Here is an 18,839-nt window from a genome sequence, read left to right as displayed (position 1 = left end):
CATTACAGAGAATTGTAAACGTCTTACATTTCTTTTTTTATGCACTTAAACTGAAACGTCAAACCTGCGCTCTCTACGCTAGCGGAGATAAATCGAATTGACAATTTACGTAACGTAATGCTTCCTACATATTTAGGTAAAAGCATAAGCGATGTTTCCCTACCAGTTATGTGGAACGCGTCGTGATAGGTACCGTGATGTCTCGTTAACATAAACACCTCCTCCCTTCCCCCATCCCAACCCACACCCTCGCAAAAAAAAACTTTTTGTCTCTACATATAGCAGGGTATTTATATTAACGGTGTCCAAAACAGCGAGACCTGACTTAAAACACTCTGAACAAATTGATTTTTTTTCTTTTCTTGCGTAAGGCCAGCGTCAATGAAGTTTCTATGTAAAGTCTGCCAAGCGTCGCAGGAGACGCTAAGCCCTCGCCCCTCTTCTTGAGCTTGAAGGACCGCTTCTCGAGCCAGCATTTGAAACCACACTTTAGGCAAAGTTCTGCCATTTGAAATCCTGTAGGAGGCAGCACGGAAGTGTCTACGTGGATTCTCGATTGGATTTTAATCCGCGTGTCGGGAATAATTGTCCGTCTAATTCAGGGGTCTCAAAAACGCGGCCTGCGGGCCGCATGCGGCCCTCGACTCGCTGGGAAGCGGCCCGCAGGGCAACCGGCTGCGAGTCCCGGTTTCTATATGTCTCGAGCGCTAGAAATGACCCGCGTCGTAGTAATCTCATCTCGTCGATTTATTTTTGCTCGAAAAATACCTCTGCTCTTTTAACATATTAATATATTTTATACTTACATGTGTTCATTTGCCCTTTGTTTCGCTTTATTTCTTGCTTCCCAGCTTTTTGTAATGTACGCAAAATTCCGCTGCTAGTATGCCAGCGCGAGCTATTCGTTGAAGGATGCATGTCGGCTGGGCAAACTCTCGCTTAGCAGGGGCAAGTGCCAAAGATAAATCTATGAGCTCGGAATACTCGCCTTCAAAAAAATATCACCATTAGAAAACGAGTATTTGTTCAGAGTGTTATAATAGCAATTGAGAGGAATGCAAGAACTGTCAAATTAACTGATTGTTTCTTAAAGACATGTTGAGCTGGGAACGACAGATTAGTAAAACATATAAAATAGCCCGAAAAACACAAGGACAAGAAATATACAGGACAGGCGCTAACATTGTCTTTGTCTTTCTTGTGCTATTTTATATGTTTTACTAAGATGAACCAACTAGCCCAACAACGTTTTTTTAATAGAACAAGATAGCAAGTAATCTGTCGTTCAGTAGGGTTACTGAACGACAGATTACTTGCTATCTTGTTCTATTAAAATTGTCAGCACGTCGGCGGGGCGGTATCATTTTAATTCTTGTTATCACATCAGGGCAGGTCCCAAAGTAGTCATAAACAAATAAAATTTAAAAATGTCACTGGCAAAAATGTGAGTTTACAAAAAGCATAGGTCAGGCGGTCACATCTAATTAAAATATTCTACCCCCCCTCCCCCCCCCCCCCCCCCCCCACCGCCCCTGTCTTAGCTTGGCCCTCGACCTTTCCGGTGTGGGCTGTCTGGCCCCCACACTCAAATGAGTTTGAGACCACTGGTGTAGGTGAATCTTCATAAGACTACAAAATAAAACAATGACTTTGCCAGGATATCGAATTATGCGTAATTTCATCCGCGTATTCTAAGCTCGAACTGAACAAAGCACAAAAACGCGATAATCATGCTTTCATCTCGAAACAGACTGCTCCGCGTGACATCCGTCCATAGAAAAACCCTTATGTTTTTTTGTTTTTTTTTTAAGTTTTTTTTTTGTTTTTGTTTTGTGTTTTATGCTTACGTAATGGGACAGCGCCATAAAGGCGCACAGATGAAGAGAAAAAGCTCGTAACACGGACCACAGAAACCTTCATTGTCTCTGAACATTTCTGGAGAACGTCCACAGATGTCCGCTTTAAGACGCGTGCTTACACAGATTTATAGTCTCAGGGGTAAAGAAAAAAAGCACCAAGTATTGCTTGGTGCGATTAAGCTATCTACACTTTTGAGCCGGAACACCCAAACTGACTCGGCGGTAGACATTGTAATTAAATGGAAGGAGGTTAGACAGTGTTTACAAAAATAGTCGGCTCATTTTGGAGAAAACTGTAGAGCCATCAAAACAGTTATGCTTCATAGTTAAGACACTAAAGCCATCGTTTTTATAAAAATGATTACTTCCAGCTATTTTAAACATTTTCTGAAATCACAGGAAGCGTTTTTCTTTTTTGTTTTTGTCCTTATGAAATGTCAAAATTGTCTGCACAGGGCAAAACGATATCGCCTGAGCTTCCCCACACCGTATCTAGAACTCGGGAAGTTTCATTTCCGAAGTGCAACGATCGTCAATGGCGTCCACTCTGCAGCCAGGGCCAAAATGGCGGCGCCCACAAGAAAATCGGGGAGTGGAATGCCGGTACTTATTTAGTAGCTCTACAGGTGAATTTGTGGATCTCCGAAGTTTAAGGTAACGTGACACGGTAATGTTTAAGACCTCGGGTTTCTGAATTTAGGTGTATGTATTCGCACTATCTTGGCTCTTCGATTTCCATTGCGTGTATATATCGTGATATCCCTAGAACTACAGGTGCTGGGATTTTGAGCGCAAACAACGGCTCTGCTCGTCAGAAGAGAGGCAAGTACTCTGAGTTTTGGTCTTCTATTAAAGGACAATTACAGTCAAATTTCAGTGTTGAGGAAACAACGCGGTCCTACATCGTATCATCTGAAAAGCTTACACGTAAAAAGATATTACGAAGAAATTCCGCCTAAAAGTTTATTAAACCGTCCAACCAAGTCGGAGCGGCTCCATGGTCACCCAAACCGCTCGATCTAGCGGGCGACGCGCGGCGTGCGGAGCAGCGCAGTCAACGCCGCTGTGTGTACACAGCCAACGCTTCGCAGAACGTCCACAACGGGAAGAATTAATTTGTTTCTTATTTTTCAAGGTGCGGAACTCAAGGACGAGAGAGAAATAAGAAAGTATGAGGCGCCGTCTGCCGCTCTTTTTTTTTTTTTTTTTTTTTGACATGGCCGACGTATTCTTAAAACGTGATGTCCAGTAGTTGACGAGTGGGACTAATGTTGCCTGCCGCGGGCAAGGTTTCGGTGTCGCTTTGTGAGTTTAGTTTAAACGAGGATTGCAAGAATACTGTTTAACTTTTCGCAAAACGAACGGAATAGAGCCCTGTATTTGTAGTTTTGACACGATAATCGCCCGTTACATCTGAGTTTTCGGAATTGACCGGGGTTGCACTTTAAAGGCGATAGACGGCCTCACTTTAATGTCCATTGTCATGATGAGGCGAGGTGGATCATACCTCAATGATACTAGCCCGTGTATCGAATGAATGTGCACAATTCATTCGATTTTAGTGAAACGCACAAGTGTCTTGACACTAATGGCAAATAAAATACTTTGACGCTGAAACTCCCCCGAGTAAGTGAACTGCTTCTTACTCGGTGCTGCACACACAAAAATTGAGAAAAGAAAATCAAAACAACAGCGTTTTTTTCTTATTTTTTTTTAAATAAATATTTAAATGTTTAGATTTTCGAAAATAAATTTCCTTTGTAACAAGTTGAATGAGCAAAAAAATGGTGCATGTAATATATCTACAAGCTCCCTCATAGCTCTCAGCCTCGACGAAAAGTGTAATTTGAGAAAAATAATCCGCGCTCAACCTACCGAGTAAATTTAGTAGGCTTGCCCTTCCGAGAAATGAACACGACTATTTCACCGGATATACTTTGCATAATTATAAGACCAACCCCGCTGCAATAACTTTACTATCTTTCTTCTTCTTGTGCTTGTCTCATTGCGTCCGACATTTCGCGAGTGAAAATATGCATTTTAGTGTTCATATCTTACTATGCATTCCTTAGGAATTGTTATACAGTGTGTTCAACTCACATTTACACGTTTCCTTTAAAGTAACCGACGTCCGAATGAGCTAATTTTCTCCGTTTCATCGAATAGGCACGAAGGACCAAGAGATACATGGGTGCGTAGACGGATTTCCCACATCAGACATAAAAAAAAAAAGAAAAAAAAAAACTCGAGGTACACCTAGCATTTTTTATGAGTTGTGAATGCGAAAGCACGCAAGCCGCTCGTCCGTTCCCTTTGTCGTCTGCTGCGCATTAATTAGCGCGCGCGCGCTTCGGGATCTCGGAGGTCATGGCGCAGCGGCCAGTGGGAGCCCCATCGACTCGCGCCAACCAATGAAACCGAAGGCGAATCGCTCTTATTGGGATCGCAGAAACTAGGAGACGCTTTCGCGCTTCAGACTGGTGACATCAGCTCGTTCCATGAGACAGTTAATGCTTTTGCACTAAAATTCGAGCAACAGCCGGCAAAGGGATGCACTCACCTTCATCTTGGCGGAGAACTGCTGCTGATCTCTCTGCACGTCCGCATTGCCCGGAGACGTGTGCCTCCACATTTTCCAGCCGATGGACGTGTAGGTGAACGTGAGCGCCAGCATGGGCGTCATGAAGGTCACCGTGAAGATCACCGCCGTGTAGACCTGAAGAGAAGGTATCGAGACAATTCTGGTCAACGGGCCAATAGAAGACATTTCCATAAAAGCTAACCGTGTCCTTGAGATAAAAAAAAAAACAGTTGATACATATAAATAATTAAGGGTGTGTCAGTATTTCTTTTTTGTTTCAGATCGAATAGTCTAGCGTCATTTCTACCTTCAACTCCTCAAATAGAACCCGTATCTCGTGAGTGTCACTGGCATTGCAAAATATTATGAATGACGCATCGCTATCCGCTTCCAACCACTCACGCCTACTGTTGTTGTTGTTGTTGTTGTGGTTGTTGTTTATTCTCTGGTTATGACGGGTTAACCTCGTAGCTTAGTCATTCCCAGTATGTGTTAAAGTGAAGAAGGAATAATCGTCCAGGAATAAATCACTGACACCGGCATTGTATTACTTACAGTTAATGGCTCGTTAAAATAAGCAACCGAAAATAATATATTCAAAGTAGAATGGTGGACAAGAGGTTTTTATTTTTTTACTAGTCCGGTCCTCTTGATTACCATTGTGATTTGTGTATAAAACTTTGTTGGTACAAATCTTATATATTGTTTCTTTGCACGTTTATATGCAATGAAAAGTGAGCCTGCGTTTATGCCTCGCTGTGCAAACCAAGCTTCATAGTCTTTTTTTGGTGAAACTTTGGTGTCGATATCGTGCTTTACGCAGTAGCGATTTCCTGAATTGTAGTGCGTCTGCATAACACCCGTTCATTTCAAGGTATGAGCGTCGGCGCTAATGAAATGATTATGCTCTGCGTCGCCAAAGAACTTTACAAACGATGACATCCACGGCTACGGCGAGCCAATTAGAACATCACAGCGAGGTACGTGACAACGTGCCGTCGACGTGCAGGCGTCCTTCTGGACAAGTGACGTCCTTTGCTCTAACTGACCCACAGAACGTGAAAACGCTGTCCCTTAACAATTGGAAGTTCGTCTGCGCATTTTATTAATACCTCATCACATATGCGGCGCACATATCGGAAATGTGTTCTGCACTAGCGTTCGCCACATAATTCGGTCCAATTAATTTATTCGCACGCAGTCGACGGGGTGTAGCACGCAGACGTGATCCATATGAGGGTGAACACGTAATCATCGACCCAGCTCAGCCAATACCCGCAAAAAGACAAGGCCTGCACATGATGTTATCATCGGTAGATCTCCGACCCGCCCCAGGGGCGAACGTAAAATGAAAATTTAATATGAGATTAGTTCATTGTTAGATTTAGAAGCTAGGTGGAACAAGCCGCGACGGATTAAAAGGGTTTAACCGTTCTCATTCAACCATTCATTCAGTGATCATGTTTAGGATCAAAAGGCGCAGCCTTTGGTCTTCTAGGTGGTACAGGCGCAGTACTGGTAGTCCTAGATAGGAGTCCATGGCGGTGCGTGCTCTTTGCGAATCAAGCGCGGCAAGGCGCAAGATGTCACTGCCGCCGTTGTATCACGTTGCCAGTACAAGGCGGTCAAGAATAGCGTATTTACTTCGTGTGGGTGGCGATTCTAACACGGATTGGCTATTTTTGTTACAGAGTTGTTCGTGCGCAATAACTGGGGGCAGTAATGAAAAATTATCGGCTCTGAAAGTCCGTTACAGTCCGGAACTGTAATCGACAGAAAGGGTTTGTTGTACTATACGTTAGTTGAACTTGACTTGCGCCGAAAATTACGGGAGTTGTAGAGGCGGAAAGAGGGCCGTGCATAAAGGAGCCTACCGGAAGAAACTTCTGACAGTGGGATGACAGTGATACAATTTATGGAGGAAGTGAAGATGCGCTAGCCCGTGGGGTGTTTCAGTGAGCTTACGTGTTCCAGTGACATAAAGGAATGGTCCGCTTTGATAAATCCAAAGACGATCACTTACTACTTGAAATATTCAGAAGTGACTACGTGCGCGTGCGAGAAAGCGGTCATTTGAATAATCATTTTCAGGTACGAACGACTTCTCATTGAAGTCTGCGCCGTCCTATAAGGTGCAGTTGAGTAGCAGACTGCACGCCGCAGTTCGACAGATGCCGTAATCAAAATTTTAATTACGTACGACACGTGTGACTCAATTCGAGCGCCGTCTACTATCATTCGTGTGACGATCACTGCACGATGCAGGTTAAGTCTTCCTTGATTGGCATAAAGCGGAAGTTTTAAAAACAGTTTTGCAGTCACTGACCGCTTAGAAACCTCAGGGTGTGTCATGTTAAGTCCACACTTCTCGCTTTGTGATTCGTTCTTCGGTTTCCTATCAGCTTACGCCGCACTCTTGATTGGCTGCAGGCAAATAATAAGAAAACCGTTCGAAGGTTCGCATATACCCTGCGTTCATTAAGCTGTCAGTGACCATAACATAAATTCCTGACGCGTTCACTCGCAGAGGTTTCAAGAGCGCAGCTCTTAAGCGACCGTTTGCGGCTTGACAGGCGTCGGCGTCGGCGTAACTGCGCGGAGCATTATGGGAAGCGTGATGTCACTGATAACGTCATCAATGACGTCACTGATGACGTCATCGACATTGTCATTGATCACGACATCAGTGACGTCACTGATAACGTCATCGACATCCGCATCGTCATCGTCACGTGACCTCATAGGGGTCACGTGACCCCCGTGCGGTCACGTGACCCCAGGGACGTCACGTGACCCCTTTGAGGTCACGTGACCCTCGTGAGGCGACGGCGACGCCGCCCAGAGGGAGGAGTAGCAGAGAGGATGAGGAGGTGAGGAGGAAGGAGGAAGGATATAGCTTCCCCTCAGTACCCTTCCCCTCCTTCTCCTCAAGAGCTGCGTTCTAATTCGGCGTTACAGGGAGTTGTAATCGGCTTCCATTTTTTGTATACTTTTTTATCACATCTTACTGCGACAAAATAAAATAATCTGTTCTCTCATGATACAAAGTCCTTCGTTCATCCTTGGCACTCGAGTACACAATGTCATGGAATTATTCTCTCGAAGCTTCGAGCAGCGCTACGCAGCTCTCTTGAAATTAAGTCTTAAGGGGACTCCCCGAGAACCCAGTCCTCGCGCTAATTTGGCAGCAGCAGACAAGGCAGGGTGCTGAAAAAAAAAAAATTGTATCGTGCATTCTGAACAATGCGACGCAAATCGAGAAGCTCCTTCGAATTTTATTTGTCGATTCGAGGCTACCCTCCTATTCAAAATTCAAGGAGCACTTCCCCATCTGTGACTCTGTATACACTTCTGCATAATTCATTATCAAATGAGCAGAACTCTGCCTGATTTACCAAGCGATGCAGCTTAGAGTGAGTGTGCGAGTGATCGATTCAAATCCGCTCCGCGCTGCATTTATTCCGAACAAGAAAAAACAGAGACGCCAATACTTAAAACGGCATTTGAAAGGAGAGAGTTCCGCCTTAGCGTTTGTGCGACGATTCGAAGGACAATAATCAATGCAAATGCACAAGTTTAAAGCAACGTTTTCTTTGTCCAGATCCTTCTAACGATTATTTAAATGAAAGGGTTCTCAAAAGTTCAGACACTCTTGTTAATTTGGCTTATTTGAACTTCTCCTTCAGACTGAAAGAAGGAGGAGAAAAGGGGGGGGGGGGAGGGGGGAGCGGGCGGCATCTATGCAAAGGAACCTTTTTGGGAGACCCATGAGTTTTTCGAATATCACTTGACTACAAGCGACATCAAGGCCAGAAACAGTTATTGGTCCAATCAATCAGCCAATTGAAAACTTTATAAAAATGTAACGCCGGCACCGATTGCATGCTTATATCTGCAGCTATTATTACTTTTACGATCCTAGATATTGCGGAAGATGTGCATTTGCTGAGATTTTCTCCAAAATATATAAATGCTATTATAGTTTTAGGAATGAATTGTCCTAGCCGTCATTGTTACTCTTCGCGCATTTCTTCAATTGTCCACCATAAGCCTCATTTGCATTTTCTTTGTTTTGTCATGCATATTCTTTTTTAATATGCTATTTTCTCTACCAGTGAAGATGGTGATACCCAGAGCCGCCTACATATTCCGTCGTACTGAAAGCAGTGGGTCGGACGTTTGCGCTCTAATCTACGAAGAATTGTGCAAATTCAACCCAGATTAAGTAAAGTTGAACACTAATTGTTTCAAGCACACTGTTCAATATTTATGCCATCTCTGTGGTATATGCCTGAAATATCGTGAAAGCATGATCATGAGCCGATCACTATACCTCTAGAGTTGATGTTAAAAAAAAATGAAAGACGTTTACAACACCTTGTAACGCCAAATTAGAGCGCACCTCTTGAGGAAGAGGAGGCAAGGGTGTAGCGGACAAGCGATAACTACAGGAATGCCTGCCACGCCAAGACGCGTGACAGTGATCCAACGCCGTGTGACGCACGCAGTGGCGCGTACCAGACATGAATCGCGAGCCCTGCCCGAACGGCGAGACTGGCTGGGATCACGGCGGCAGCAGGATGGATTTTTAGCAGCTCCTTTTTCCTTTGATAATTGTGGTGATAATATTTGTTTTTAAACTGGCAAACGTCTTTCTGTCGCCACAAGGGTACTGAGGGGAGAGCATATCCCTCCTCCTTATCTCTTCATCCTCCCTGCTACTCCTCCTCCCCTCCTCTTCCTCCTAAACCTCCCCTCCTACTTTAAGCTCCTCCCCTCTCATCCTCCTCCCCTCCCTCCTCTCCTCCTCCTGCTCTTCCCCCTCCTCCATCTCCTCCTCCCTCCTTTTTTCCTCCCCTCCTTCTCCCTTCTCCTCCCCTCCCCACTTCCTCCTCCCCTTCCACTCCTCCTCCTCCTCCTCCCCTCGCCCTCGTCCTCCTCCCCCTCCTCCTCCTCCCAGCGTGGTGCATCATGGGAAATGTCACGAGTGACGTCACGAGGGTCCCGCGCGGTGCATTGTGGGACATTTCCCGTAATGCACCGCGCGGTTACGCCGACGGCGACGACGACGGCAATGAATTATGCGACGAATAACTGACGAACGCCGCCCGACGGCACGCTCACTTTGCGCGTGACGTAGCAGCCACTCTGCTGATGCCACGCCCAGAGCAAAAGCCGCAGGGCAAAATTCGTCAATTTTTCGCTGTATAGTCGTCCCATGGAGTTCAGCCTTAAAGGCTGAACTCCATGGGACGAATAACTGACGAACGACGCTTGACGGCACGCTCACTTTGCGCGCGACGTAGCAGCCACTCTGCTGATGCCACGCCCAGAGCAAAAGCCGCAGGGCAAAATTCGTCACTTTTTCGCTGTATAGTCGTCCCATGGAGTTCAGCCTTAAAGGCTGAACTCCATGGGACGAATAACTGACGAACGACGCTTGACGGCACGCTCGCCTTGCGCGCGACGTAGCAGCCACTGTGCTGATTCCACGCGCGGAGCAGAAGCCGCCGGGCAAAATTCATCGATTTTTAGCGGCATATTCGTCCCATGGAGCCTTAAAAGCTGCGCTCTAAAAACAAACACATATTCCTAAAATTGTTGAAGAGCACATTAGGAGTAGCAGCTGGTACATGGACGAACTATCACATTTATAAAACGAGACAAAAATCTGCGATATTTTAACAGTTGTTGTGCCAGAAAATATAAAATACATGCCTGCATAAACCAAACTTTTAGTTCAACACAAGCCTAAGAAACAAAATATTCATGACTTGAATTTCATTATTAACAATATATGATTGTACGTTAAATTGATAGGTGGGAAAAATAGAAAAAAATATAGTGAAAGGCGTTTACAACACCCTGTAACGCCGAATCGGAGCGCAGCTCTTGAGGAGGAGGAGGGAAGGGTACTGGGGGAGGGTATACCGCACATCCCTCCTCGTCACCTCCTCATCCTCCATGCTACTCCTCCTCCCCTCCTCCCTCCGCTTCCTCCTCCTCCCTTTATCCTTCACCTCCTCCTCCCCCATCCTTCAAGCTCCTCCTCTCCTCCTCCCTCCCCCTCCTCATTTCTCCTCCTTCCCCTCTCTCCTACTCCTCCTCCTCGCGCTCCTACTCTTCCTCTTCCCTTCGTGCTCCCCTCCCCCTCCTCCTTCCTCCTCCCCTCCTCCCCGCGTGGTGCGTCATGGGAAATGTCCCATAATGCACCGCGCGGTTACGCCTACAGCGACGGCGACGCCGACGCCGCTCAAGTTGCAAACAGGCGCCTAAAAGCTGCGCTCTAAAAAAACAAGTCGTATTTTTACATTTTTGGCAGGTTAAAAAAAGATTTAGTTTTAGAGGAAAATATCACAACTTGTAATCAGCAAGACGCTGGATTTTAGTGAGTAGTAAATAAGCATTTCTCTTGCTTCCAACGTCCCTAAACAATTTGTACACCAAATTAATTTTACATGGGGCAGTGCTTTAAAAAAAGTGAAAGCCGTTTACAACTCCCTGTAACGCCGAATTGGAGCGCAGCTCTTGAGGAGGAGGAGGGAAGGGTACTGGGGGAGGGTAGACCCCTCCTCCTCCTCCTTCTCCTCCTCCCCTCATTCTTGAATATGCTCCGGGGGGGTCACCTGACCTCGGGGGGAGGGTTCACGTGACCTCGGGGGGTGTCACGTGACTTCGTGGGGAGGGGGCTCACGTGACTTGGGGAGTCACGTGACCTTGGGTGTCACGTGACCTCTGGGGGTCACGTGACCACTGGGGTTTCACGTGACCTTGAGGGTCACGTGACCTGGGGGTGACCTTGGGGGGTCACGTGACCTCGCGGTTACGCCGAAGGCGACGGCGACAGCGACGGCGACGCCGACGCCGCTTAAGCCGGAAACGGGCGCCTAATAGCTGCGCTCTAAAAAGTCAAGTGTGCGGCGACTCGCAACCATTAATATTATCATCTTAACCATCATCGTCCCCGTTTTTGCGGCGCCAATGATGTTAGAAACAGTGTAAGGTTGCTCGCACGCCATTGCGGTAAATAGCTCCACGAGAAAAGGGTATTAATACCACGTCGAGGTCGACAACAACGTCCACACAAGCTATAAATATAGAGCAAATGAAGAAAAAAATAGACGAACTAATAACCTGACGACACCATATTCGCGTCCCAGAATGCGATGAGGGGAAATACCAAAACAAACCGTAAACTCACTGGAACCTCAAAATTTGGCACCCCTTGCCTTCCAAGGCAGTTTGAAAGCAATTGAGCCACGGTTGTCGAAAAGCGCTCGAATTCAAGCCACGGCTTAACTCCGGTTATACGACCCTTTCACACCATCAACTTCATTTCTAGCTCCCAAGGGCGGCTCGGGATTCCTGAAAAGCTTCCATCCAAGTTAAGTGGAATGTTTTTCGGACGCCAGGGTCATTGTGTGTTTGTGTGTGATAAGCACACATACACACACACAGCGAAAAAAAAAGTAATTGCGTTCATTTTCTACTAGAAGACTTTAAGAGCTTTTCAATTTATTTTCCGGCGTCCGCCAAGGTACCATCAACTTTAATGAGGCGGAACGCTATCTTTCGCAAGCATTGTTGTAGCAAACTCTTTGTAAAAAAAAATTCTTTGGTGGACTTCAAAGACGCGGGATTCCATGTGGATTGCATAGTAGCTCTCGAGGGCTTCTTTGACGCAGAAATTCCCAATTTAGGAGCTGGTGTCAATATCGCAGTTTGGGGCAGAGAGCCTAGATTTAAGAGAGGGAGCAACTGAAAACCATGAAGACGGTTTGCATTTTAAGGAAGAATGCTTCCTGCGTGCAGATTCGTCGCAAGAGCGCGTGCGCCGAGCTGTCGCGTGAAAAGAAAGGAAAGCGGATGCAGAGGCAAAATTGGCTTGCTTTGTATGTTTATACAGCCTTGATGTTGGTACGCCTCAACGGGTGACCGGTCGCTTAGCTGTAGATGAGAAATCTAGCCAGTGCAGTACTACCGCTAAACTGGGGTTTTTACCATGCATCACGCAGTAGTGATTACACGAACGCCTGCCGGTACGAAACTCATCCAGGTCGAAACGGCTGGGGGCGGTGGGGATCGAACGGCGGGGAGGCAGATACCTAACACTTTGCTTAATACCGTTTCTTTGTCGTTGGGTGCTCTCGCAACTGTTACATTACCAATACTTTACTTTTAAACCTGCCTGCTAAACGCTTCTCTTGTGTCGCCAAAGTTTCCTTCGCAGTGATTTTCTTTCACTGCTGTAAAAGGCGATTACGGCTGACCACACTCCTTGGCACCATCGCAGTAATGACCGTGTCCGGCAGATTAAAGAGCTGCTCGATGAGTACTCATTTAAATATTTTACTGTTACACCCGCTTATCGAGTTGCTAAAGTGTTGCCTATGCTAGTAACATACTTTGTGCTCATTTTAAAGTCGGTGGAGCCGAAGGAGACATTAAGGTCACGCCGCGTATTTGTATACCTCGAATTCAATAGAAGATTATTTTCATCATGATTTTTTTTTTCACTAAAGAAAAGATTAGGGTGCCGCAATCGAACAGCGCGCACACCAAATAGACGCCCGGTGGTCAAAAAATTAAACCGAGAGATGGCTTTTGGTTACCGGCCCTTTAAAAGGGAAAAAACCCGACGCTGTAACACACCCAGCCATCCAAACGTCCCACGCCGAGCGTACGGTTTTCACGGGGAGTGTCGTATATTAGGGAGTTTTTGTAGATCGTTTCTTCCGTCCCGCAGCGCTCTCTGCAACCCGCTACAAAATCCGAAACTCTGCAAACAAGGCCAGAGGCGCGCATGCGCCCTGGCGGCGTCTTCGTTGCGGAGAGCTTAGCGGAGTAGGGAAAACAGTCTACAAAAACTCCCTATTGCCACTAGTAAAGTATTTGCGGAGACGCTCGGAGACGATCAACGTCTTGGTCATTAACTCACAGCTTGCAAATGTTGTCCATAAACTCCGTGACCCCGGTCAAAATGTTGGACATCCTCCAAAATCTAGGCACACTGGTTTGGGGCTCATCTCGGCGCGACACCTAGTGGTGTCCGACGCGATTAGGGAAGAACCGCAAATCCCGAGAGAAGCACGCCACGCGGGGGAAAGGTGGGCTTCACTAGATAAGGAAATCGGGAAATGCGTCGAATAGTGCGGATTTGACCTAATATTAATGACCCTCCTCGGCGGAGCAGACTTACTCTCGTAATTACTTTCGCGTCGAACAGCCACAAGGTTAGAGGGGGAAGTTTTTGCGTCACGCAAACTTTCCGGATATGCAAGACCTATAAGGCGCGTCTTAATGAACGGGAATGCGTTTTTAATTATGCATAATGCAAGGGGTATCGTTGATGTCAGGGGTGATTGTTCGGATCCGAGAAAAGGCATGACTAGAGGCGCATCATAACCAGCTTCATAATGGTACGCGTAGTCTGGCAGACTACGCGTAAGGGGCTTGCTTACAGCGTTATGTGTATGAGAGTATGATCCATTCTAAGAAGTTCTAACGAGTATACCGCTCCGTGATACACTTGAAAGTTCAATCATTGAAAGTTCAGGTTAGCCAATTGAATCGCAAGCGCTATCGGGCTACAATTATCACGCAGTCTCGGTGCCAACTGATTAGACCTGTTTTTGCCGGTGACAACGCGTGACCTTTGAAGCATAATAGCGGCTACCGTGTGTTACTGATGAAAATTGACATTCAATATTGGTGTTTGGAAGTTATCGCGGGGCAATAGTACACACGCAGGGACTTGTGAAAGTGTGCTTGAAGGACACTGAGAGTAGAATTGACATTGCTATCTGAGGACACTGAGACTTCGCGGCAGGTGTGGATACACGGCAATGCTTTGCGCGAACGAATTAATTGTGTATGGTTCTACGGTTTCACACCACCACTGGAACATTCTTTTTTTTTTAAGGCATGAAATATTTTTTTACCGGAACCCTGCAACTGTAAACTTTTGTCCCTCCACCCGTTTATTTCCCGCTATATTTAACAGGGAAACTTAAGTGGTGTTTAGGTCATGTGTCCTGAATTTATGTCACGCGACCTATACCCCAATTCAATTTCCTCGCTAAATCTAGTGGCAATTTTGATTTCACGCGAGATGACGTCATGAGACGTGCACTAACTTTGTTTCCTAGCTAAATTTAGTGGAAATATTGACGTCACTTGAACTGATGTCACGTGACATATACACCAATTCATTTTTCCCGCTAAATTTAGCAAGGCAATTGAAGGCACGTGACCTGACGACACGTGATACATCCATCAAATGTCACAACACTAAATCGAGTATAAATATTTGCGCCACGTGACTTATGCACCCGATCTCTCAGCTGAATGCAGACTTGGAAGTAATCCGTTACAAGTAACGGGATTACTTGTAATTAATTACTTTTGAGTAATTTTGTAATTAATCCGTTACTTTTCTAGAAATGCAATTTCTAACGTAATTTCATTACTTTTTTAGTAACGGATTACCACAAGTTACTCGTTGCATTCTTTTGTTATTTCGATTTTTTTTTAATAACTGAAGCATAATTGTAACAATATGATTTTTGAGTAGCGCCACCGAGTTGGGGCGGAAAGAGGAGGAGGGGGGGGGGGGGGCACATAGACTGAACCCAAAAGCTTGTGACGGGATCTCGGTAAAGAAAGAAAGAAGGTGGAAAGAGGGAAATAGAGGGGGGAGTTGACTCTGCTGTCCCCTTAGCACGATAACAAGAGGAGGGCCCCGACAAAAGTAGACAAAGAAAGAAAACGGGAGTTTTCACACAGCTAAAGAGGTTTCTTAAGACAACCGTAGGGTCGCTTACACGATGCAAAAACGTCGCGTCTCGGTTGCTTTTTCTCTAAAAGAGAAGCCCCTTCTGAGCCTTGGGCACTTGATTCGGAGTGGGGCGAAAGAAGAATAGAAGAGTAATGGCCCATAAAAATGTCACATGACACGGATCTCCCAAACTGGAATTGTGGGGTGGGTCTGCTGCGTCTGCTGTTTCTTTTTGCTAAGATCATTATCGGGAAGTTTGTGCGATCCAGTCCCTGCCCGCGCTCCGATTTCAGAAGCGGAAGGACGTGAGTTAAGGCATAAGCAACACCCCGTGAATAAGTTTGAAGTTCAACTAATAGCTTTCCTTCGCGTCTTTTTCTTTAAATAAAAACAGTAGCCACTACAACTTCGTGTGCATGGGGGACGGTGGGGAGTCAGCCTCCCCTCCTATTTTTGCTTGTTTGCGCTTTGTGCGGGGGAGGAGTCGAAGTCGCCGTGAGTTCCAAGTACGGGGCTTTACGGGACAAAAGGCCAGATGCCGTCCAGTTCCAAGGAGGATTTTAAAACTCCAGTGCCTTCTGATGTTTTTACGTGACATTTTTCTTATCTTTTCTTGTTACACGGCAAAGAAAGCATGTCGTTTCCTTCCCGTGTTGGAGACTCTAGTTTTCCATCTTTCTGGTCAAGTAGAGACAAACACCAGAACCCTATAGCTCAGCCTACAAGCGAACCTAGTGTCGTCTTGGAGAACGATACTCACAATGGTCACCACACCCGCTGATGAGTTTTCTGGGAATTTTTTCTGTTTCTCTTACTTAGCTTTTTTTTTTTTTTACAAGAACCTTGCGTTTTTGTCGTCTTAGTAGGGTGTAGCCCTTGTCAAATCCTGTCTTTCTCTAAACTCTCTTTTTCTCTTCCTACTTATGTAGGAATGTTTTATCTATATGGATTGTTTTTTTCTGCTGTTAAATATTTTCTACTGAGGTCCCGCCTCTAGCTCGCTGATCCACGGCTAAAAATACGCGAGAGGTACCAGCAGTGAGCCTTCAGCATGTCTCTTGCACTGTCTCCACGGCCCTCTTTGGAGAATCATGGCGACAGTGCAAGAGACATGATGTGACGACAACGCCATATTATGAACTGAAAGGCACCAAAGGAACTGAGAATTAAGAGTTTCAGTGTCTACTCTGTCTCCCCGAAAGAAAGCTTCTTTTATCTGTGAAGTCCACGAATTCGAACCGACTGAAACACGCAAAAATAAGCGCTTTTTAATTTTTTTTTTTTTTTTTTTTTTTTTTTGTGGAAGGCAGTGATTTAGAAAATAAGATTTTGTGTATTTCGTAATGAGGCGTTTGCATCCCAAATTTACACTCGCAACATTGCCTTTTTTTTTTCAGCCCGAGTGTATTTGCTGACGTATGACGTAAAGTACGTTTCGAACAGTTTATAAATATATTGATATTTATTTGAGCTCAGAGGAGCCTCGGCGAGTTGCTGATGGAGTTTACGCAAATTGTATTTTCGCATAAGCTCATAATGCTGCTTCTACGCATACCATTGTGACATGAGCGATATGGGTGTGCGATTTGGTAAAATATTTGATCTTCTAAAACGAACCATACTCGGTTTCCACTTTAAGTGTGAGCGTAGCAGAAGCTATAAAAGCGAGCTCCGGGCTTTCAGTGACACTGCCAAGCACGCGCGCTCGTGCAGTCCAATCAGGTTGGTCAGGGCCGTTCATTTTTCCTCTTTTTCTCGAAAGAGAGGAAAGATGAACGACCTTAACTTCCAACGCCAACTGCTCTTGATGTGCATAAATACTAAACACAAAACTTAAACAACTTTTTACATTATTTGCTGCTAGTAATATTTGTCTACGTATAGCTAATAAGTTCCCTTATTACCGCATACAGGAATAATAAGTGAAAAATCGCGTTTTTGCATGTATTTCTTAAAGTAATTGAAAAGTAATCGAGTAAAGTAACGAAGTAATTAATCGATTACATTTTAAAGCCAGTAATTTGTAACGGTAATTCGTTACTTTGATAGCCAAGTAATTGTAATTCTAATTAATTACTTTTTACAAGTAACGGGCACAAGTCTGGCTGAATGTACCGGGAAAATCGATACAAAATAAAGGTTCATCACATCCCCCAAACGGCGGTTTGATGTCTTCTAAATAGTTTTAAATGATCCCTCCTTCAACGCTCCATTACATGCCTTATAAGTATATGAGTTTGGAAATAAAGGTCGTCACCTATTCCTATTCTTTGAGACTTGTCCAAACGTGTGAGTGTGTTTGGGGGCCGGGAGGGGAGCGGAGAAAGCGTCAGGAATGTTTTCATAAGCGGCAGCCGTAAAATTCCGACTCCCTGGGGATTATGCGCGGGCTTGGACGATGCTGGAGTTCTAGACAAGATCATCATGGGCACTGCGTGACAGGCACTATACCCCTTAGCGTTATCCCCCTTCGCCTTCACGCAACAAACTACACGCACGTTCATTCCACCCAACGTGATGAAATATGGTAGCTTTACAGGAACATCGTTAATGGAAACAATTGGAAAATTTTACACTGATGAAATGTTTGTAATATGCCTTGCACACATCGAGACAACATCAAGGACGGCGTCTAGGACGATGTTGAGGACGACCTCTAAAGCGGCATCTAGGACGAACTCGAGGACGACGTCAAAGATGTCAGGTCGCGTCGCCTTCAGCTACCTGCCGTTATGAGCTTAGGCGACCGCCGATTACGCACATGGAGCTTGCGCAACCGGCGCTTACGTGATCTTGATCCGCGACCTTGCACTTCAGCCACGTTATTACATGACCCTAAGTAGGCGACCTTGCACTTGAGTAACGGTCTGTACGTGACCTTGCCGACATGACCTTGATCGTAGTTGGGCCTAAAAAGCTAGAGTTTAAAGAAATGGCAAAGACGATTGAAGGCTTCTAAAGTACCTTTCCCGAGCTCTCTTCCCAGTTCTCGTTGCAGTCGTAGTAAGTGCCCCCCGCCCAGGTGAACTCTGTGGCTCTGCCGTGGACGAACTGGACGCTGGACAAGAGGCCTGCCACCACCCAGATGATGAGGATGATGTGCGGACCGCGCTTCCGCGTCCAACGGAAGCTCAGCGGGTACATGATGGCGTAGTACCTACACAGAAAAGAAAGAAAAGCGAGTAAGCGTTTCATCATCTTTCATTTGTACTGTCGACTATCGATCGTTAACACTGCGAATACCGGTGACTGGGAAAGAAACAATTTGTCAAAGCATACAGGAACACTTTTGAGAAAGAACCTCCCGTAAACATTTGGCGAACCGTTTCTCAAAACGCCAGCTGCCACTTTAAAAACCTAAACTTATTATGTTTTTTGTTTTTTTTGTTTTTGTTTTTGTACTATAATTGACAGCCTCCCCGATTTGTTTGCAACACGCCAGTTTGTTTTGTCTAAACTATTCGTTCTATAAGGTCTTGGAATATCCAAAATTCACTAGCTCGCCTGTCTATTGTTTTCTAGTAGGTCTTTCGTTTGTTCTGCCGAAGGTAAGAAAAACAACGCCGGGCGGGGGTCATCTGTCCGTATTCGTGAGCTTCAAGCTTCGCGGCGCATTCAGAGC

At 45.5% G+C, this 18,839-nt stretch overlaps 1 protein-coding gene across 1 annotated transcript in view; it reads right to left on the bottom strand.

Moving 5' to 3' along the window:
• Positions 1 to 18,531, bottom strand: part of LOC8023653 (substance-P receptor) — a 99,652-nt gene extending 81,121 nt beyond the window's left edge. The window contains exons 1-3 of the mRNA XM_029986231.3: positions 18,461 to 18,531; positions 18,182 to 18,374; positions 4,420 to 4,575 (exon numbers count right to left, since the gene is read on the bottom strand). Coding sequence (XP_029842091.3) covers positions 4,420 to 4,575; positions 18,182 to 18,374; positions 18,461 to 18,531 — 420 coding nt within the window. The remainder of the gene's footprint in view (positions 1 to 4,419; positions 4,576 to 18,181; positions 18,375 to 18,460) is intronic.
• Between the last annotated feature and the right edge of the window lie 308 nt (positions 18,532 to 18,839).

Source organism: Ixodes scapularis, unplaced genomic scaffold (genome assembly GCF_016920785.2).
Source record: "Ixodes scapularis isolate PalLabHiFi unplaced genomic scaffold, ASM1692078v2 PGA_scaffold3__209_contigs__length_174095766, whole genome shotgun sequence".
NCBI lineage: Eukaryota > Metazoa > Arthropoda > Arachnida > Ixodida > Ixodidae > Ixodes > Ixodes scapularis.
This window is presented reverse-complemented; position numbering and strand designations above follow the sequence as displayed.